This window comes from Anolis carolinensis, chromosome 2 (genome assembly GCF_035594765.1).
Source record: "Anolis carolinensis isolate JA03-04 chromosome 2, rAnoCar3.1.pri, whole genome shotgun sequence".
NCBI classification, from domain to species: domain Eukaryota; kingdom Metazoa; phylum Chordata; class Lepidosauria; order Squamata; family Dactyloidae; genus Anolis; species Anolis carolinensis.
The window spans coordinates 71,521,860-71,544,816 of NC_085842.1; the positions used below are offsets into that span (position 1 = coordinate 71,521,860).

The 22,957-nt window shown below is 37.7% G+C and overlaps 1 protein-coding gene across 3 annotated transcripts in view; it reads left to right on the forward strand.

Annotated features, from left to right (window-relative positions):
- The window catches only part of phf2 (PHD finger protein 2), a 147,096-nt gene extending 124,351 nt beyond the window's left edge, over positions 1-22,745 (forward strand). For 2 of the 3 annotated variants that reach the window (XM_008115570.3, XM_008115571.3), the window contains exons 18-22: positions 8,688-8,965; positions 12,227-12,322; positions 13,700-13,809; positions 15,583-15,844; positions 18,543-22,745. In XM_008115570.3, the coding sequence (XP_008113777.1) occupies positions 8,688-8,965; positions 12,227-12,322; positions 13,700-13,809; positions 15,583-15,844; positions 18,543-18,631 (835 nt within the window). In that variant the 3' untranslated portion in view covers positions 18,632-22,745. Of the gene's footprint in view, positions 1-8,687; positions 8,966-12,226; positions 12,323-13,699; positions 13,810-15,582; positions 15,845-16,090; positions 16,114-18,542 lie in introns of all 3 variants that reach the window. The other variant, XM_062969955.1, reaches the window with a different exon arrangement.
- The last annotated feature ends 212 nt before the right edge of the window (positions 22,746-22,957 follow it).

Genomic DNA, 22,957 nt, shown 5'->3' on the forward strand with positions numbered 1-22,957 from the left:
AGATTGGCAGTTAGAGTAGGGCCCAGTATTTGTCTCATATGTTTCATCCGTGCTTCTGTACCATACCATTCATTTGTATTGTATGTCAGAGCCCCCCCCCCCCATGAATGAAGTAGTGAAATGAAAGTGAAAGCAGCACAAAACAGTTTGCTTTGCTGCTGTTCATTTCTCTGCCTGCCTCTTGTTGCCTCTTGCCTGCCTCAGTGCCTGCCTTGCAGCCTGCTTATTCTTTAAACTCAGGTCTCCTAGCAGATCGAGAGGGAGATGTCTCAGAATCAGTGGTGCTTAAGACCCTGCCTTTAAGCTCAGGTCTCCTTGCAGATCGAGAGGGATACGTCTCAGAATCAGTGGTTCCTTACACCCTGCTTTTAACCTCAGGTCTCATCTGCAGATTGAGAGTAAAAGTCTCAGAATCATTGGTATCTTAAGCTCTTAGGTTAGAGGGCAGGACCAGCAGGGAAAGAGGGAATGTTTTCAAGGAGATTTTATTTATAGAAAAAAAATCCCTAAAGTTCAGGGAATGACCCAAACCTTGTAGGAGTTGGTGAGCTAAAAATGATTGATACGCCCTCCATGTGTGGCAAATTTCACCCCTCTAGTCTGAAAATTGAGGGGGAGGGGAGTGTGGGCAGTTTGCCCACTGCCGCCAATGGGACAAATGCATTTGTATATTCGGATGGTAAAACGAAAGAGCTCATTCGTATGGACAATGGTTTCGGAAGTGGTGGACAGACACAGAAACGGGACCATACGAATGAAACAAACAGGAACAGTAAGCGATTTCATACAAATGCACAAGACTACTGGTAGTTGAATCTTCCTTTGGGTGCATTTGCACTGTCGAATTAATGCAGCTTGACACACTTTAACTGCCATGGCTCATTGCTTTAGGATCCTGGAGTGTGTAGTTTGGTGAAGCACTGGCACTCTTTGTCAGAGACGGTTAAAGACCTTGTGAAACTATAACTCCCATGATTTCATATCATGTTAAAGGTGTCAAATGGCATTGATTCTACAGTGTATATGCACCCTGTGACATGGTTGATCTAACCTGTGGGCATCATGGTCATTTAATGGGTAGAGAGCAGCCTGCATGGAATGTGGAGCTTTGCTTTGCAATAGAAAGCAGAAAGCAGAGCCGCCACCCCCCTCCCCCCATTGTGGCAGGACCATGAACTACACTTCATAGAATGATATATCCTTATGAGTGTACTTCTGGAATCTTTTGTGTCACTAATACTTTAGTCTGTTGATGAGGCATCACTTGATAGAACCTTTCTGCATTGCACAATTCTACCCATATTGTTGCTGAGGCATTCCATTTGTGTCATCTGGCTTGCTGAGAAAACAATTTCCAAGAGCCCTTTCTCTCTGACTCACACTTGAACTTCATAGATTTCAGTGTTTACAAAGAGAAGGGTTTCAAAAGTGATATGTATTTCATCCACAGTGATAGATGACAGCTCTTTAATTAGAGCAACCTTCTCTGTGTTGTGTACTATCTGGGTCCCAATGTTTCAGCTCAGAAATCTGATGCAAGCACACGTAGGCACTCCATTGGATTTATGGCATTGAACTGATTAGATGAACTCTTGTCATCGTGTGGGTACATGCAAATATAGGTATTATAAAACATAAAAATAATCTGAAATTCAAAACTTCTGATCCCAATTATTTCAGATGAGGGATGCTCAATCTGTAGTTATAACTTGCTCTTGAATGACAATAGAATCAAGCAGAAAGATCAGCCTTTATTGAGAGTTCAGGCTGCTGCCACTGAGAAGACTTCTTCGCCATATATTTGGAAGCTAATAAGGCATGAGAATCAGAGCTCTCCGGCCAAATTTCAACTTCAGACTCATCAGAATTTGGAATGTAATGTTAACACCTTCAGCTGGACCTGGTAGCAAACTGGACTGTCTTAACAGAGGCTCTGTGGAAAGTGTACTGTAATTGGGTGGCCATGTTCCAGAAGTATTCTCTCCTGACGTTTTGCCCACATCTATGGCAGGCATCCTCAGAGGCTGTGAGGCATGGATAAACTAGGCAAGGAAAGGAAAAAATGTATATCTGTGGAGAGTCCAGGGTGTGGCAAGAGTCCTTTGTCACTGGGAAGCCAGCATTAATGTTTCAGTTAATCACCCTAATTAGCATTGGAAAGGTTTTGTCTCTTGCCTGGGGGCCATCCTTTGTTCAGTCATTAGCCGTCCTTGGGGCTCCTCTGCCCGTAGAGTGTTGGTTCCCATCTACTGTTTTGATTTTAGAGTTTTTTTTAATACTGGTAGCCAGATTTTGTTCATTTTCATGGTTTCCTCCTTTCTGTTGAAGTTGTCCACATGCTTGTGGATTTCAGTGGCTTCTCTGTGTAGTCTGACATGATAGTTGTTGGAGTGGTCCAGCATTTCTGTGTTCTCAAATAATATATTGTGTCCAGGCTGGTTCATCAAGTGCTCTGCTATGGCTGATTTCTCTGGTTGAATTAGTCTGCAGTGCTTTTCATGTTCTTTGACTCTTGTTTGGGCGCTGCGTTTGGTGGTCCCTATGTATACTTGTCTACAGCTGCATGGTATCCTGCAGAGGTGAGAGGATCCCTCTTGTCTTTCACTGACCGTAGCATTTGTTGGATTTTCTTTGTGGGTCTGTAGATAGTTTGTAGGTTGTGCTTCTTCATCAGTTTGCCTATGCGGTCAGTGGTTCCCTTGATGTATGGTAAGAACACCTTTCCTCTGGGTGGATCTTTGTCTTGACTCTCATGGCTTGTTCTTGGCCTTGCAGCTCTTCTGATGTCTGTGGTGGAGTATCCATTGGCCTGTAGAGCCCAGTTTAGGTGGTTTAGTTCACCTTGGAGGAGATGAGGTTCGCAGATTCTTTGTGCACGGTCTGTCAGGGCTTTGATTGTGCTTCTTTTTTTGACTTGGGTGATGGTTGGAGTTTTTATGAAGATATCTATCTCTGTGTGTAGGTTTTCTGTAAACTGTGTGGCCCAATTGTTGATTGGGTTTGCGGATGACCAGAACATCTAGAAATGGCAGTTTTCCTTCCTTTTCTTTTTCCATGGTGAATTGGATGTTTGGGTGGATGCTGTTAAGGTGGTCCAGGAACTTGCTGAGTTCTTCCTCTCCATGGCTTCAAATTGTGAAGGTGTCATCTACGTATCTGAACCAAACAGTTGGCTTTTTTGGTACTGTTTCTAGGGCTTGTTTTTCAAAGTGTTCCATATAGAAATTTGCTACTACTGGGCTGAGAGGGCTCCCCATGGCCACTCCATCTTTCTGTTCATAGAATCCATTGTCCCACTGAAAGTAGCTAGTGGTGAGGCAATGGTGAAACAAGGCTGTGATGTCTTCTGGGAAGTACTGTAATTGCACAAACAGGACATTATAAGAGCATGGTCAAATGTCACCTGGTGCTCTGGATCTTCCAGTGCTGGCAAACCAGCTGTAGCTGTGCATATGCACTCTTGAACATTGATACAACCCTGACACTTTCATATCAAGGTGTATTCTCAGATTATTTGCCTGCTTTATTTGTTTCTATGGGAACGTTTACCTTTAGACGTTGTTAGATTTAATTCTACACTTATGCTATAATTCATTTTGAAAGTTTTCATTTTGAAGGCTTAAGCAGAACTGTTTTTCCAGAGCAGTGCAAACAATACAGGAATGGGTTCGAGGATGGGACATGTCCACAGTATCTCCTGATTGCAGATCAGAACCAAACCTAGGAATCGTAGTATCCATGATTAAACAGCTGTTAGAAAATGTGACACCCCCCCCCCCAACTAACCTGCTGAGATGTGCTAACGCACATATACATGTTCATTTGGACCATCGCTGGGCACAGAAAATGAGAACAAAGGGGTGGAACTCTAGAGTTCCCTTAGGAATGATGTAGTTTGCTCTCCCAGGGAAGTAAGTGGCTCTCTGCATGTCCTTGTCTGAGGGTGTTTGCCTTCTGGTCAGCCATGTTTTGGTGGGTTTTTTTAATGCTTCAGTGCTAGCAGTGTCCTGACAATATTCTGCATTTTCCAGTGCTGGTTTTGAGCCATGCATGTGGTCAACTCTAGCGCACTATCTGGCTTATTCAAGATTTTCTGGCTTGATGTGCACTGCGGTGTTGTTATATTTCCTTCTTCTGAATATAATTTAAAGGATCAAGAAACATTTGAAGTTTGGGAGTTAATAAGATTATAATATTTTCAGTGTAATGTGTTCACACACAGTTCAAAGATCCAGCATCAACCACACACACCATTTAAGGAAGCTTTCTTCCATAATTTTTAAATTCACACTGATTTTTTTTTCTCTTTTGGAAAAAATTAAGTCAATAATCACTGAAACCACAAAAGGAGGATGCATTTTTCCAGATGTTAATAATTGTTTCCTGTTTCAAATTTCACTATGAGCAGATCCAGAATTATTAAGCTGCAAATGTTGCCTAATGGAAAACACATTGGGCACCATCCAGAGTAAACACCTCCCACGGGGAGGGGAAAGCCAACACATATTTAAAGGAAGTTATTCCATCACAGGGAGACTGAGTGTTAAACCAAAGTCAAAGCGACAGAATGCCGAATTAAAGGACACAATGCATCAACAACCTTCTCTGTTCATTCTCTGCTGAAATGAATGAGTTTGCTCAGGAGCGACTGCCAGCAGATTTTGCCTGAATGTTTTACCACTTTAAGAACTGATTAAACAATCCATCTGTGGCTTGCCACCCCCTGCCCAGAGCCACTGGTTTTGATCAGATCCCACCATTTATTTGCTAAAGCTCTCTTGCTTCAGGCAGTTCCGTTCTAATTTGACCATTTAGCAGGCTGCTTTTGATGGTCCACTTGCACTGTATCGGTGGCTCAAAGCTTTAAGGAAGCTGTTGGAGAAAGCAAGCAAGTGGTCTGAAATGATAATTGCTAAAGCTAAGTTAGCTCAATTCAGGTATAAAATCATGAGTTGAACTAGTCTTGTTGAGCACATAATGTTAGTTTCCTAAAAGGCATTACTATTTGCAGGCTTACTGTTTGTTATTAGTATAATATTAATATTACTTTGCAATGAAAAGAGCCTGGAAAAGTTTATATTTTGGACAGAGACTTTCAGAATCCACTCACCAACATGGCTGTGCTGGTTGGAGGATTCTGGGCATTGCCATCCAAAAACGTAACTTTTCCAGGCACTTTCAAGGAATATCAAATCACACCGAAATAGATTGTCTTAGTATTCCAAAAGGAAACAATGAATACAGGTTGAGTATTTCTTATCCAAAATACTTGGGACCAGAAGTGTTTCAGATTTCAGATATTTGAGGAAGTGGTATTTTAGAGTACTTGCACTTGCATATACATGCATACATAATTAGTTTTCTTGGAAATAGGACTTTATTGAAGATAGGACTTTATGCATAACATTATTTAAAATATTGTATTAAGTTATACATTAAATATGAAATCTATATTTCATTTATAACTTAAAACAATATTTTAAATAATTTTATGAATAAAGAAAATACGTATATAGAACTGTCAGAAAGCAAAGGTGTCATTATCTCAACTGCCAATGTGGACATTTTCAGATTTTGAAATATGTTGGGATGCATCTGTCCAGTTTTTAATGTGTGCCAGAGCAGACTGATGGGAACAGACTAATGTTAGCATCAGCTCCCTCTTTTGAACTGATTTTCCTGACTAGGAAGGGCAACTTCCCAGCGATCCCTTGTCCTGCTGAGGAAAAACTGGATCTGATCCTTCCATATTTCAAGTCAGGAAAAAACAACCCCCCAAAAGTAATCACCTTTTCCCTGGCATTTGCTGCACTAGATGGGAAGAGCATGCCAGCCAACTAATTCCTTAACAGGAATGTCTTCTACTTGCTGTTTAACATGGCAAGAGGTTGAATGCCCAAGACTCAAATTTAGAAGGGAAAAAAATGAAACTAAGCTGGTAAAAGAGATCTTCTAATTCCAGAGGACAATTAGGGAAGTTTAAAATCAGCCTGTGATATGAAAGGACATACATGGTACGGCTACACATGTCAGTACTTTATAGGGCTTTCCTTGTTTGGGATTTCTCAAACCAGCTGTAGCTGGTGGCCTGCCTGTCATTTTGGTGGTGAGTCCATTAATCTGAACTTTGAAGGTACAAAACCAGAGATTGCCATTGACTTGAGAAATATAAATGCCCAGAAAAAAATTGAAAAATTCAGAGGGAAAACTTTGTCTTGAAACCCCATCCCCTTCATTCCCTGGGGGAAAAGGACCAGTGCAGGGAAAGGAAATACAGTGATACCTTGACTTATGAGTTCAATTTGTTCTGTGACCGAGCTCTTAACTCAGATTGCTCTTATGTCAAATCAGATTTCTCTGTTGGAATAATAATAATAATAATAATAATAATAATAATAATAATAATGAACTGAAATGCTACTAATCTATTTCAGCCCCCCCAAAATCATACCAATTTTTGTTACATATTTTAAATATGAAAAATGTACTTTTTAAATAACAAATAATGTATAAAAATAATAATACATAATAAAAGAGAATGTAAAGAAATAAACTGGATACATCAAGTGAAGAGTATGTATTTTCCTTCAAGATCAGACTTCACTTAATCTTCTTTACTGACATTTGTCTTTGCCACACTTTCCTCACTTGCAGGGTGTTTCAATAAAAGCCTGTCTAGAAACGTTTGTTTTTTCCTCCCAGTAAAATTGTTCTGCAATGATTGAGGTGTATCTGTGTAACTTTCCTATTTTAGTCAGGATAGAAATTTACTGACAATAGACTTCTGGCCCCTCAGCTTTCCTACATTCTCCCAGATCCCTGGGATTGCAGAAATAACAGAAAGGACAAGAGCAAGGAGCTTTCCTGGCTGCTCCCTTAAGGCCCTGCTTAAGATGATGGGTGATGTATTCTTGCACTAGCTTGTAACTGAAATCTTGACTCACATGTCAAAGCAAAAAATCAACTGAGCAATGGCTCGTATATCAAAAACCTGTAAGTTGGTTCCCTTATAATTCAAGGTTTCACTGTAGATTGTGCCCATGTCCCTGTCAGTGGCACTCGTTGCACATGCATCAGCAGATGCCTGTGGCAATCAGGTGCTCAGATGATCTCTGTGGCTAGCTAAGAGCGGTGATGATGACAACATCAATGAAGTGGCAGGCAGCCCAGCAAGGTGGATGGAATCTGGCTCATTTGGACGATGGCCCCAGATTGACCATATGAATGCTGAACATGGAGCTGCTATGAGGGCAGATTTACATTGGGTCAATCTGTTCAGTGTAGTTCAGGCCTGCACAATCTTTGGCCCTCCCAAGTGTTTGGGACTCCCAACTCCCAAAAGCTCTAGCCAGATTGTCCAATGATCAAGAGTTCTGGGAGCAGAAGTCCAAAACACCAGTAGGGGCATAGGTTGTGCAAGTCTGGTGTAGATGGACCTTGCCTTCTGTTTACAGAACAGTTTGTGTTCATTCCCTCACTTTACTAAATTCGATATATACTCTATAGCACAGGTATAGCCATTACCTGCTTTGTGATTTTCATTCAATAAATGAAAAGTACAATTTACATTTTCAATAGGTTGCAGCCTATCTACTACTGTAAAAATTTCCAAACCCCCCCCCCAAAAAACAATTTTTTTAAAAAATATTAAAAATATTAAAAATATTAAAAAGTAGATTTTCGCCATTTCCAATGAGATGGCGGGTAATGGATATACCTGTGTTGTAGAGAATTGTAGAGAATGAGCATAAGTTCTAACTCTGCAAACTGGATGCTTTTTCTGGAAGGAGGAACAGCAGAATTGTCATCAACTTTCTCCCTCTGAAACAACCAACAAAGCAACACAAACTGTCCTGGAGACTCCCACAACCCTCCACAAGACATTTTCAGGGAAATATGGAGAAGAAGAGTAAGTGTAAGGCATCCATATGTTGTCCATAGGATACTCAACAAACCCATACTAATAGCTGGAATGAGATACATTAGCACAGCATAAAACATCAATCGAGCCTGTCTTTGGTGGAATTTTAAAATTGACATAATAAGGTGTGTTTGAAATCTTCTCCCACTTGACAACTATTATGCATGTCTGCAATATCCAAACTCATATGCGAGCCTATCCTATATGGACTACATAAAAAGTGAGGTGACAGTTTTACTTTTTATCTACTTTTTGTTTATATATCACCTTTCTGTCAGTAAGTGATCTATCTATCACACTAAAGTAGCAATGTAAAAAAATTGAAAACATTCTCTTCCTTGTTGAAACATAATCTTTTCACATGTTTCTGAAAAAAAAGGTCAGCAGCCGTGAAATTGTATAACTTTGTACAAGAGTGAAAAGGCCAGTCTTTTTTAAAGGGTTTGATCAAGTGAAATATTTTTCACACAACAATTGTGTAATGCATAATATAATGTTTTAAGCACAAAATTCTGTATTTTGCACAAAAGTCTATCTTGTTCACATACATACACATATTAATACCTTTTTAATGGAAAATTATGGGAAAGTCAAATGGAAAACATTTGAAACTTTCCACATACGCATGAGAATGAAATAAATATTTTTTTTACCCCAAATTGGAAATAAGTCCTATAATGTAAATGGCTTTGTGTGCTTATTCTGTGCTTGCTGTATTCATTTAGAGCTGAAAGGTCTCTTTTTTGTTTTTGATTTCTTCCTTTAGTCAGCCACCTGCATCTCCCAGCACACAGGAAGCCATCCAAGGAATGTTGTCCATGGCAAACCTCCAGTCTTCAGATTCTTGCCTACAGCCTTCGTGGGGCACCAACCAAGCCAAGAATAACTCTATGTCTGCCCCAAACTCCAAAAAAACTGGAAGTAGCAACAACAAAAATGCAGGCAAGAGGTTACTCAAGAAGAGCGCAAAAAATAACATTACAATTGAAGACTATGACGAGGACCAGGACCATTTAGATGCCTGCTTTAAAGATTCTGATTATGGTAAGGAAAACCTGGCTCCTCCCATTTCTTTCTGTGGGACTATTAAAATATACTTGTATAATTATATTTATGATCGGTGGTGGGGTAGGGATCCTATGGCAAAAGAAGTGCCTTCTAGCAATTAATCATGAACCAGATACCTGAATATTTTTTAGTGGTCTGCATTTTGTTTTTGTTTTTACAAAAGTTGTACAATTTGAGAGATGTTTCAAGTAACAACATCTGTACCTCTCCATTGATTCTATTTCACTTTTTTAAAATCTATGTGACCTCACAGTGCAAGTTATTAAAAATTTTTTGCAGCTGAACTATCGTTCATATTTACTAAGTAATGTTTGTGAAAGGAATTGGGTCACAAACACAGTATAGTGGCAAATGACCCTTTTCAGTGAGATTGGGAATTCACTCTGGGCTTCAGTGTGAATTTTAAAGGTGGTATCTAGGGTGCTGTACACTGCCTCCAGCACATCTGATTGCCCATTTAAAGTTTACATTAAAGCAATGTGGACAAAAGAATGACTACCACTAAGAGTCTTTGTGGTATAACATGGAAATTAGATGTCATATTAGCTCTGGAACAACCAATTCAGCTATTCCCAGGTTTATTTTGAGCCCCTTTTGTAGGTGGTATGGTTAGAAAGCCTTGGATAATCAGAAATGCACTTCAAATAGAGTTCTAATGCACTTTATTTTATGGGCCATTGTAGATTTTGGATAGAAATAGTGTATGACCAGCAGAAAGACTGAATGTTTTAGCCTTTCTTGCCAGGAATAGAATCCCATTTCAGCTGGTGTTCTTTATGTGGTGGTCAGGTGGCAAGATAAACATGTTGGTTTTGACTTATGGTGACCCTATAAATAAAAGTTTTACATGAGCCCTGACCATCAACAGCTAATTGACATGTTAAGTAATATTTTAATTAATATATATAAATATTATTTTAAAAAGTAAATTGGCTGTTGAGACATATAACACAATATTTAGGGAAACTTAACAAAACACAGACAGAATACAATACAAAGAAGAAAACATAAAACATATAACACACAGTACATCTAACTAAACTACAACACTAACTTCCATCTAAACTAAACTGCTGCTACATACAGGGGAAAACAAATGACTTTCACCTTCCCAAGAGTAGTTATAATTGTCAAAACCATAAACATCCTCTATTTATTTAAAATGAAGATCCACCATAAGCATATCTCTACTAATTCTTGAAACCTAAGAAAAATTGCAGTCAATTTAATTTTTCAATAGATTGCAGCCTATCTACTACTGTAAAAAATTCAAAAAACCAAAATTTTAAAACCAGAAGTAGATTTTTGTCATTTCCAATGAGATTTGCATTGGGGTGGGGGGGGGGGTGGGAGTGGGGGTGGGTGAGATTTTTTATTTTATTTTATTTTATTTTATTTTATTTTATTTTATGGCATTTTGTTTAATTCATGTGGCCCCTGGAAGTAGAAGATTGGCCTCCACTAGCCCTACCTCAGTTGCCCATTGCTGTTTTAAGTAAGAGCACAGAGTTATTAAAGACATTAAAGGTGGGATTTATGAGAAATTTACACCATTTATATAGCAACACTGCTTTCAATAGGACTGAACTTAGTGCATGATTACTGACAAATCCATTGAAAAAATGCATATAAAAGTTTAGTAATATACATACAATGTCATTTCCCCCCAAAATGTTGTCTTTGGCCCTGACCCTTTAAGAACATATAATTTATCTCTGCTGTCAGCATTTCACATTCTGAATATTAAAAATACACACTGAAGTCCTCTGAAGTTCAAAGAAAACAAGACTCTGTTCCATTCTGGAAAAGTTGTACGTGTTTGACAAAACATAAGCATGAGTTACAATTACAGTACCTGTAGGCCTATCACTCAAATTAAATGACTTTTAAAACTTTGTGAAAGTGTAATGTATAGGCACGATCTAAATATGACATTCTGAAAGAAGAGAGGGCTGTATTACATGGACCAGCATTCTCCCTAAGTATATATTTATGCTACCATTTAATAGGTTCCCTTTGTTTTAAGATGATTTGGTTCACCAAGGCTCCGTTTGTTCTACATCTGGTCAGCACATTTTCAGTCAATGGCTAAAGTGATGCAATTACTTTTAAAATCATATATTGCCCTGGCAGAAAGAAATGAAAATGAAATCCACATTTTTATAGGCTGTCCCACTTAACTGGGTTTAATGCAAGCAGTCCTGCTGCTATCTAGCCTAGGAATGAGGGATTCACCGAAAATGAAAGGGCTCAAGGGTGTGGCGCATCACAAATGTCATTACTGGGGTACAAGATGAATGTAGCATATTTCTGTCCCTTGAGGACTGCTCAGTAAAAGTGGGTTGCTACAAGACTGCAGCATTATATAATAATCTATCTGTGTGTAAATCTCCACACATGCTTTGGGACAATTTTAGCCACGGCTGAAATTATAGATAGCTTTCAGATGCCTTCCCAAGCACAGAAGATTAATAGAATTAAGACCTTTCTAAGATGCGGATATTAGATCAGTAAAAAAAATGTTCAGTTCATCAGTCTTCTCCCCAAATTTATGATTCTATGAAAGTTCCAGAAATGAAATTGCAGGATGACTTCAGAACCAGGGAAATAAATGCAGACAGAAATTTTTGAAGTGCACAATAGGTAAATAGGAACTTGTATTGACAAAATGTTCCGATTTCAGCATAGGAATGATGTGAGAGTTAAAGTCCTCTTTCATAAGCTTATACAGAGGTGCTAACAAAGGAGCCTTTGTCCTATATTCAGCTTCTGGGTATTGGCTGGAAGTGCCAAAATTATATTACACCAGGGATAGGCAAACTGTGGCCCTAGGGCTCCATACAGGTTCTCAAGGATGTTTTTGTGACCCTTGGCACTTCCAGAATCCCCAGACCACTCTTTTTCTGGCCAAAGAAAGAAGGTGGATTGCTTTGTTTCTTAAAGCCTCCAGAAAATCAGCTGTAAGGCCTTCCTGTGATGCTTAACTTTGGTACCCAATTTTAAAAAGTTGATTTCTAGTCCTGTGAGGTTTTTTTGTATGGCAATCTATGCAGGCCCATGGCCTGCCATAATTGCTCATTTCTGTTTGACCACAAGGTTCATCTGGTATTTGATCTCAGGTATTTCATATTTTGGGCTGTTTAAGACCTGTGCTGTTGTTCTATCATTTTTTACATATATGAAAGATACCATCATGGCCATATCAGAGTCTCTTATGGTTTTTGTTCTCTCAATTAGTGTATCCCTCCCTTGAATCAGATGAAGATAATCCAGTATTCAAGTCCCGATCAAAGAAGAGGAAAAGCTCGGATGATGCGCCATATAGTCCAACAGGTAATGTTTCTACAGTATATCTTAAATTTAGGCATACAGTAAAATCAATTTTGACATTATTTACATGCAGAAACTATACCCTTCATTACTACAGGTTTGAAGAAGCCACAAAGTAAGTTATATCTATAAGTCACTGAGAACATATGGCAATCACCAAACTGTTAGGGTTGGATGAGTTAAATGACAATGCTCAGGTGTATTTAAGTATTTATTTGTTGTTGAAAATATGTGGTCCTGGCTAGTAGCATGTTTCCTCTTTGCTTTGCTGTCCTTACTATTCCTCATGTCCCAACAGAACTTTATCTTGACTGGATTCCTGTAATCCAGGAGTGCGGGACCTTTGGTTTTCAAGATGCTTTGGCATGCAATTCCCATTGAACTCACTCAGTTTTAGTTTTACTTGTCCAAATTTTTGTGGCTGTTAGAGATAATATTTTGAAGGAATTTCATAGACAGGCTTAAGGACAGGCTTCACAAACCAGGTTGTGTAACTGGCAGCAATTGGCCTTCATTTTAAACATATGGCATATAGTTTGGGATTTTCTGCGGGTCCGTAAGGCTAAGTTTTCCAAAGTTGCTTTGAATAACTCAGGGGCAAACCCTAGATAAATTTTGATTTGATTCAAAACAGGGATGGGTGTGGGTTGAGAAGTTTTATGTCACAAGTGTGGTGCAACTGGGAAATAGTTAGATCTTGTACAACTTTCCTGACTAAAATCACACTCTAAAACACACACACCTCTTCCAAAGTTTCCATTATGTGTGGAGTGGAAGGTTTGAAAGCTTAACATCAAAACTCACTCCCCCTAACAAGGCTAACACTAGCTTAATGGGTGGCCTTTACATTGCATTTACGGTACACGGTACAAGGGCAGACTGCAAGATCTGGATTAGTCCTTCTGTGCAGCAACTCCAAACAGAATATCCCCTTCTTTTGATGCTTTATATCCAAGTTCCTAAATCACATTGTTCTATAATGTTTCTCAAGTCAGAAATTTAATGTACTTAACCTTGTTAAGTGGAAATGTTGTCCCTAATATGTTATTTGTATTTACTGATTTCTAATTCAAGTAATTCATTCTATAAAAATCTTTGGGTTTCTGTTGCTGAGAATTCTAAAAGCCACTCCCTAAACTACAAATCCCAGGATTCCATAGGATGGGACCATGGCAGTTACAATGGATAATTACACTATAATTCTCTAGTATGAATGGGCTCACAAAACCCTGTCCTACACAGTAAAGACAAGCTCACTAAAATTGACTCATATCAGTTAACTATGCTTAACTGTCGATTGACTGTCAGTGTATATATATGTATCCAACTATACATTGATTTCTTTGTAATGTTACCTTTTCTTTTTCTTTCTGTATTTAGCAAGAGTTGGTCCATCAGTTCCTCGACAAGATAGACCTGTCCGAGAAGGCACAAGAGTTGCATCAATTGAAACTGGACTGGCAGCTGCCGCCGCCAAGTTATCCCAGCAGGTGATAACTAGAAAGCTGTACTCTTCATACATTCATTTTTTGTGCATGTTGAGGGATACCACATAATCACAAAAGATACTACTTTTTTTGTAAGGAATCCTGCAGGCCCTGGCCTAAGAACTGAAAGTAGTCATTGTGCAAAATCACAGAATCATAGAATTGGAAGAGACCCCAAGGGCCATCCAGTCCAACCCTCTGCTATCAAGGAAAATACAATCAAAGCACTCCCAATATATGGCCATCTAACCTCTGCTTGAAAACCTTCAGAGAAGGAGCACCATATTTTGAGGCAGCATATTCCACTGTTGAACAGTTCTTAGCATCCAAATTATTAGGTGGAATCTCTTTTCCTACAATAATCCATTGCTCTATGTCTTACTCTTGAGAGCAACAGAAAACAAACTTATCCCCACCACAATGTGACATCCTTTCAGATATTTAAACCAAGCTATCATGTCACTTTTCAGCTTTCTCTTCTCCAGTTCCTTAAGCCAAGCCATTCCTTTATTTTATATTATATTGTTTCCCTCATATTAACTGATGATTTAATTTAAATTGGATATCTTTATGTGTGTTGTTGTCAAGATGATTTGTATAATTATATTGTTGTGAACTGGTCCGAGTCCCCTCGGGACACAAATAAAGTTTATTATTATTATTCCTCATAGAGCTTGGCTTCCAAACCTTTGTTTGTTTTGTTCTCTGGACATATTCCATCTTGTGAATATTCTTCTTGAATTGTGGTACTGTAGATACAGTATTTTCCAGATGAGATCTGACCAAAGCAGAATAGTGTAGTCCTATTACTTTCCTTGATCTAGACACTACTCCTATTGATGTATCCTGGAATCACATTTGTTTTTTTAATTGGTGCATCATGCTGTTGACTCGTGTTCAACATGGTCTACTAAGACTCCTAAATCCCTTTCACGTGTACTATATGTTTATGGTTTTTCAAAGGTTAAAGCCTTACCAAAAAAAGAGAAAGCTATTTGGCCTTTTGGCTAAGATCAGCACAACTCATACATTATTCTGATTGATACTAAAAGAAAAGGAGGTGATTTCAGCAAGTTTTGAAGAATAATTGACTTTTGAGTACACTTAAGAAAAAGATGGGATTGTAAGGAAGGCATTTGTGAATTTATTTTGTTGTTGAAATTAGAAAAGGTAGAAATTAAAAATGAAAACATAAGTATGTGAGGTATGAAAATAATAATTAGAGGACAAAATTGTATGTTTTTTTCTGACAAATAGGAAATCAACTTTTTAAGTTGATATAAGTAGAGTTTGATGTGGAATAAGGGTGAGTACAGGTAGATTTGCTTAATAGCAGTACTTTCTCTAACAGGATGGAGGAACATAGGTTTTGTGTTGGATAGCACTATTTATCTCTCCCCCCCCCCCCCCCTGTTTTCTTATTTGTGTTTTGCTGTATTTAGTGATGTGATTAGATGTTTTTCTATATTATTCATTTTAGATATGTTTATTTAGCATACTTAAAATATATTTAAATAATAAATATACATTTCATATAAAAGATATATGTAATTAGGTAGACAATAGAATTAAAAGCAATTACAAGAATGCCAAGTAAAAAACAAACAATATAGACAGGGTGGACTCTGTAGTTTAGTCCTTATTTCCTTGCTGACATTTCTTGGCTATGTCTTATCTCACAGAGGGGACCGAGAGACATTAATTGGTTATGGTGTGTGTGAAATATCCTAATGCCTGATCTTCAGAAGATAATGTTAGGTCTTTTCTTTTTGAAAGGAGGAACAAAAGGGCAAGAAGAAAAAGAACGCCAAAAAGAAATTATCACCCAACAATGCAAATAAACTCCCCCAGGAAAGCAGCTCTCCTGAACCCAAGCTGGAGTCCCACAGCAGTAGTTTAGCAGACCACGAGTACACAGCTGGTGCAAGCACATTTGGGGTGGCCCAAGTAAACAGAGGGCCTCAGCCCATGGCTCCAGGAGTTTTCCTTACACAGCGGAGGCCATCATCATCATCACAGAATAATGCAGCTGCCAAAGGTAATTTTGATGAGCGATGTACAAATCAAACATAATCTTTCATTTTCTTCTGTCATCAGTAAAGTACTCCTTTCAGATTTTTTCCACACTAGTGGTTTTTGGAAATAATACACAAAATAATCATTTTTTTTTTCTATAAGGCATGCTAATACAAAATCACATATATGCGTATGTATTTGCAAAAAAGTGATTCTTGTTTTCCCCTCTTTTCCCCTTATGTCTTTCCTCATTCTCCATCACTGTTAGAAGTAACACAATATTTTCCACAGGCAAGTATGTAAATATCTTTGTAAATTATGAGGGCAGTATACCTTTTCCACCCAGATTCCAGGGACATAAGGCAGACTGGGATTGTGAAGATTCTGTCACTTGGGAACAGAGAAAATCTGATCCTGTTTGGTATCAGCAAATCCAGTGGTGATTTTCACCAGTATGACTAATTTTCATCGATTTTAGATAGAAAGTGCAGAATTTATCATCCTGTAGATATATTTGTTGAGAGCAATAAGATAAATAATACCAAGGAAAATGAAAATCAAGTTGTTTATCTATATAATCAAGCCTAGTTTAGAACTAGTTTTGTGTTGAACACTTGTTATAATTCCTATGATAAATGGAAAGGCATGCCACTGAGATCTTCACCACCCCACAGTTCCCTTTAGAAACCACAAGAAAGAAAACTGTCCAGAAGGCAGCACATATTTTGTTAATAAAGAGAACTGGCTACAGTAGTACAAGTCCATCTCTGTTTTTGAAAAATGTAACAGTTGATTATTACGGATTGGTCTCTTGAGCTAGTCTGTTTTTTCTTCAACGGCTGTAAATATTCAAGACATTTGTTCTTAGCTACCATGTTTTTGGAACATTCAATAATATGGCTTTTTGTATGAAGCTAGCTGAATAGACTTCCTCCAGAATATTACACGTATCACAGTTGACAGTGTGTTAATGACAGCTACACAAGTGAACCAGTGTGGTGTCGTGGTTTGAATGTTGGACTGTGGAGGCAAGGGTTCAACTCCCTCTTGGCCATGAAACCACTGGAGGACCTTGGGTGACTTATACACTCTTGTCCTCAAAGGAAAGCAAAGGCAAAGCAGTGACAAGTTTGCCTTAAAGTCAAACTTGAAGGCACACAACAAATATCTAGTTACACAGTTCCTACATCCAGAGTTAAGGATTCACTAAGTTTTTTTCTCAAAGGAAGGAAGAAATATTTTAGCCATTTTCTTCCTGTTGTGAGAAACCTATAGAAAATCATGCAGTTTTCAAAGGATATTTGCAATTCATGGCTTAATTTGTACAAAATTATCTGGGCAGAAAGCAGTATTTTCGGTGTCCAAGATAATATTACAGTGTAGAAGTAGTATTTTCTGTTACAAAATGCTGTTATATGCATAGAAATTTTTGTTTCCTTTTGCACACCAACTATGTAATGGAGAATAATCCTCAATTACAGCATTTTCTCTGCTAAGAATAACATTTTGATGTGGAATATTATTTCCTGTGCAGAAACTACTATTTCTTCCTTCGAATGTGTGTGTGTAGAGCAACCTCATGTGAATTTTGTGAGAGTGTAAAGATTGTTGCCAATCCAGGATTCTTCTCATAATAGTTTTACTACTCTTGAAGAAAATATTGTAAAATCGTTTTACTTTTTTGCCATCTTGAATCCCTATATGAATAAAAAATGGAGTAAAAATGGAGTAAGTAATTTCGAATACTCCTTCCATCTAGAGTCAGAGTACAAAGAAAGAAAAAAGTGACCCACCCCCACCAGTTTTCTTTACAGTTAGGAACTAATGTGTCCTCAATAGTAAATGACACTATTTTGATAGATTTTTTTTAGTTATTACAACCCTGTATCTGTTAGCACTGGAATCTATTTTTGAACCACTTACTGAAGTTAAATTATCTTAATTAACTAAGGCAATAATTCGGGGTAAAATGGAAGGCAAAAGAAAAAGAGGAAGACCAAGTTACAAGTAGGTAAACAGTCAAGGACGCTATGGCTCTGATTGGCAACAGTCTTCACACTCTTCACAAAATTTGCAAGCTGTTGATGACCAGATTTCTTAGTTGTATAGTCACTATGTTGAAGCAGATGTGACAGCAAATAATGGCAACAACAATTAAGCACAAAAATTTCAATCGTATCAGAGAGAAAGAGTAGTGAAATTGATAAAAGTACATAGTAGTGATTTGTGAGGTCTCTTTTTCCACTGTTCTCTCACTTATGAATTCATGGTTAACTGGTGACAATATAAGCTGCAATCATACCTATAAAGAGATTGCAATATATAAGCAATATATATTGATTTAAAATATTTCTGTATTTCCTCCCAGCCCAGAGCGGCCCCTGAAACAATGAGCCAATAAAAAGCAATAAAACAATATAAAAAACACATTGTAGGTCAACACCAGCATCCTGAACTGAGCTTGGAATCAAATTGGAAGCCAGAGTAATTCTTTGGTTAAGGCACACATTAACCACATATTTGTTAATGCTCTTTTTACATAGCTCATGCACTGTCTGTAGAACATGAAATATGGTTTATTTGTCCCTAGAAAGTGGTAATGTTATGGACCACTTTCTAAACGATTTGTTTAATCTTTCCTAGTGAGACTGTTTTTAGACGTTTCTCATCATAAATGTGGTTTATGTGACCTAATCCCCCCCTTTTTCTCCTGCCTCCAGGGAAACGTACAAAAAAAGGCATGGCCACGGCTAAGCAAAGGCTTGGGAAGATTTTGAAAATCCATCGGAATGGAAAGCTTCTCCTTTAGAACGCAGCCACAGTTGGGACTGTATCCGAGTTCAGAATTCCCTGAGCTGACACTAACTCTTCAACTCTTGAAGGACCGCAGTAGTATTGGGTGACATCTTAGGGACAATACCAGTTAACTTTTTGCCACCACTTTAACAAATTCTTTTTAACTTTCAGCAGTTAAACATGTACAGAATACTGCTATAAATATTTTTTAATATAGATGTCCTTTCTCAAATTGCTGAGAGTGACTAGTTCGCAAAAAGTTAATACTCCGAGATGCTGAGGATCATTCCAGTTTTAGGAAAGTATCCCTTTAACTTGTTTATAAGTGAAGAAAAAGCAGTTGTTTTTAAAAGTATGCACATTAATTTTCAGTTACACTTCATTTATCAAAGCTGTACCAGTTTTAAAGAGGTATCTGGTTAAGTGGCAAGAGATGAGAGATTTTTTTTTTTTAAAAAAAGCTCTAGTTAACTTGACTTGTAGAGAAAAGTGATTTTTGCCATTATTGTGTGATAATACCTTCAAGAAGGAAATTGCATAATGCAATATTCAGTTTTCTTTACCCAGATCATGCTAAATATGTTTTTACTCAAAACAAGAATTGAAATTGCACTTCATCACCGCTAAAAATGTCCCCTGTAACCAGACATCAAATGGCCATGAGTGAATTTATTTATTTTATGTGCAATCCAAGATTGTTTCTGGAACATAATGGATCACAAATCAGATCCAATTGACTATTGATTTGGGCAAGGTCAAATATTCTCATGCAGCTCTTTGAGAAATCAGTGGGATTTTTTCTGTTGATGTTTGACTACATGTTCACAAATAGATTTCCAATCTTCCTTGTTCTTATTTGTAAGGGGTTTGCAGTTTTTAAAGCATTAGTTTGCATGTTGTCCATGCTCATCTCTGCTTTCATCACTGCAAATCAATATGTAATAAAAGTAGCCTTGTCGAAGCTTTTAAAAAATATACCCTTTAACAATATCTCACAAACTGATACACATAACTTGGGGAGGGGAATTATTGGCACTTCAGCACTGTCAGGTCTCTGTATCCACAGAGTCTGCATCCACAGGTTCTACTATTCATGGGCTGAAAATATTCAAAAAGGAAATTCCAAAAAGCTAACCTTGATTTTGCCAATTTATATAAAATATACCATTTTACTATGCCATTGTACATATGAGTAATAGAACGATAATCCTCCACGGATTTAGGTATCCACAAGGATCATGGAATGAAATCCCACTGGCTAGGGTATTACAGGCCTACTGTAAGATCTGAAAACAGTGACTATGTTTGGAGGCAGTTTTAAGAAATTATCATCAGCTGTACTAAGTGGGCTTATTTACATGATAGTGGAAGCAGAGGCCTGTTCTCTCCTCCTAGATGTTGGTAGGTCAGGGTTCTTGTTTTGGAATGATGTCCATTGTTAACTAGAGTTGAGATGTCCATGTTATATTGAAACCAATTTGTATGCCGAGATCCCATGCTCTGCTTGCAGTGTTTGAAATCATGGGGAAAAAAACTTTTGTGGAAGAGAAGCCAATAGTTCAGTTTCTCACAAAGACTGGTTTATTGGACTACAGGCAGATCCTGTGATTTTTCTGCAACATTATCTCCTGATTTGGATCCCACATGCAATGGCAGTTGGTTGCTTTGATATTTGTTGGATGGGTTATATAGTTTGAACTTTAAGATCACTATTGAAGGTGGTGAAACTAGGCCCAGAGTACATTCAGCACCTTGGACAGCTTCTTTAAATTCAGACAAAATCCAGAGCAAATTCACTACCCACTGCCACTACCAACACCTTAGCCTCCCCTTTTCCATTATTATTATCATCACATTAGCATGAGATCTCACTGAGTAGAAAAGGCAAAGATGTCACAAAGGAAATATGATATCTTCTGCTCAGAGCGCTATGCATGAAGACTTAGAAATAAGTTCTACTGCATTCAGTAGAGTTTAATCCCAAGTAAGAAAGTAGAAGATTGCCATGTTACTTGGTTAGCTTCTAGCTTTTTGGAAACTTGTTCCTTAGATTGCTATTACCTTGCAATGATTTTTGAACTGTGTTTAATGGTACACACAGCAGTTCATGAGTGCACTATCGTTGATGCAATCATTTTCAAAAAGGCACTAATTGACTAGGATATCTTTCCCCCCAGAACTTGCTATGGTATTTTTCAATATGTACCTAATGATTTAATTGGTTACAAAACAACGTTGCAACCCCTCTTTGTTGTCTGCTGTTTTGTTACTTTTTAAAAAGATAAGAAAATGACAGAATTATTAGCCCTCCTCCCAAGAAATGAGTAAGTCAGTCATTATTGTGGTGGATGGAAGGAATGTTTAAACCCCCGGCACCAAAGCAAAGTAATGCCCATTTTTAAATAAAAGAAGCACCATATTAACCCCCCACCCCACCCCCAAGGTCTATACTGATTGCTAGTCGAATGTAGAGAAGATCCATTGAATACTTTGCTGCATGGTAACTCCTATGCAAGTTCAATTGATTCAGTGGGCCTCCTTTAGTCAGGACTAGTAACTGGATTTAGGCCAGTATGTTACAGGGAACATATGTGAGCTACTTAGCCAGGTACTCCCAGCCTCCTCCTCTCCTCCTTTTTTCCATTCAGCCTTGATCATGTATAAACCCAAGAAATAAATAAGCAAAGTTGTCTTATGACAACCAAGAATACAAGCAAGCACATCATCTTCTCAATTCTCTGATCCTTCTTTGGGGAGGAGGATGTCCAGGCAGCAAAAATGTGAGATGACTGAGCACAAGCTCTTTGAGGCTTTTTCAAAAAAGAAGAGGAAAGCCCATAAACCCATTCAATACCTGAAACAAAATGGCTCACCGTCTGGGCAAGCATTGAGCCCAAGGCATGTGATGAAAGGACAGACTGTGTGGTTCTGTCAGCAATATGCCTAAGGCTTCTGGCATCCATATCAAAGCACTTCCTATCAGATGTGTTCATCTGAAGGAACAAGGCTGCAGTGTTAAGATGAGAGCCAAGCTTATTGACAGTTTAACTGGATACTTGTTGTCTCTTCACTCTCTTAGTGTTTGGTGCAGAGTGTGTTATTTGAAATCAAACCTGCTTGTCTGCATATCAACACTTAAGGAGTTAAATTTGTTTCTCAGGCAATCTCAGGTTTTCATTTATAGATATGTTTCCTAAAGCATATTTTTCATAGAATGTAGCCTGTAAATAGCTTTTTAAAATACCTTCTTTTTATAAGAGCAAATTATCTTTAGGCATTTCTTTCTATAGAATAATTAATTAACCTTTATACAAGTTTTTTGCTGAGTATTATGAACAGTTGTATTTTAGGTTCTTGACTCTAACAGAGAAACTTTGGGTTTAGTCCTTGTTTTTGTTGTGTTATATTTCCTTTCTTAAAAACTAAAATTTGGCATTGCCTGAAAAACAATGAAAACTTTTGTGCAGCCTTATAAAGAATCACTTATTCATACAAAATAAAAAATGATCTATTTAAGACACATTATGAAGAAGAATCTTCAACTTTATGATACCAGCTCCTTGTTTCAATTCTTGTATTATGAGGGGATACAATTATTTTATTAGCACCTTGTGAAGTGTTTCTGTGTTTTGTGATGATGTAATTTATTAATGTTTGTAGCTTTTTATATTTGTACATTTCTTATGAGCTTTGTTTATATACACATTACCTGGATGTGATGTCCATGAGGAAAAAAAACAGCTACAGAAGACAACTGAGGCCTTATTAACTAACCTTTCTACAGTAATGATGTTGAGGCTGGGTCAGAACTCTAGGAGACAAAAACGTTAGTTGAATAGGGCCCCAGGGTTATGGCGAGCAGGTTTTTTTAAGCTTCCCTAGTATCTTGTTCTTGTCAAGCATTTCTATAATATAACGCAAACATCATGCTGGTTTTTTTATTATTATTATTGTTATTATTATGATTATTATTTTCGCAACATGTACATTTCTAACAAAGTTTATTGTGGCTATCTATTACAGTGTTTTATTTACTGATTCATATCAAATGCTCTTGTATCAAGTTCATGAAATCTAAGTAAACTTAGATCAAAATTTTAAAAGTAAAATATTTCAGGTTTTGTATAGAGTTGGTGTCGGTTTGTTTATTCAAGGTGAATTAAGTGGTGTGCCTCCGTGCCACCAAAAAACATGCTGTGCTATGCTACAATTGTTGTTTGCTCCAAAGCTTCCTATTGCAGGAGCAACACATTTAGTCCTGAAGCTACTTGATCAGGAGCAGGTAAGTAGAGAAGGAATGAAGAACTAAATCTCATTCACATATCTGACTGAAGCAGAG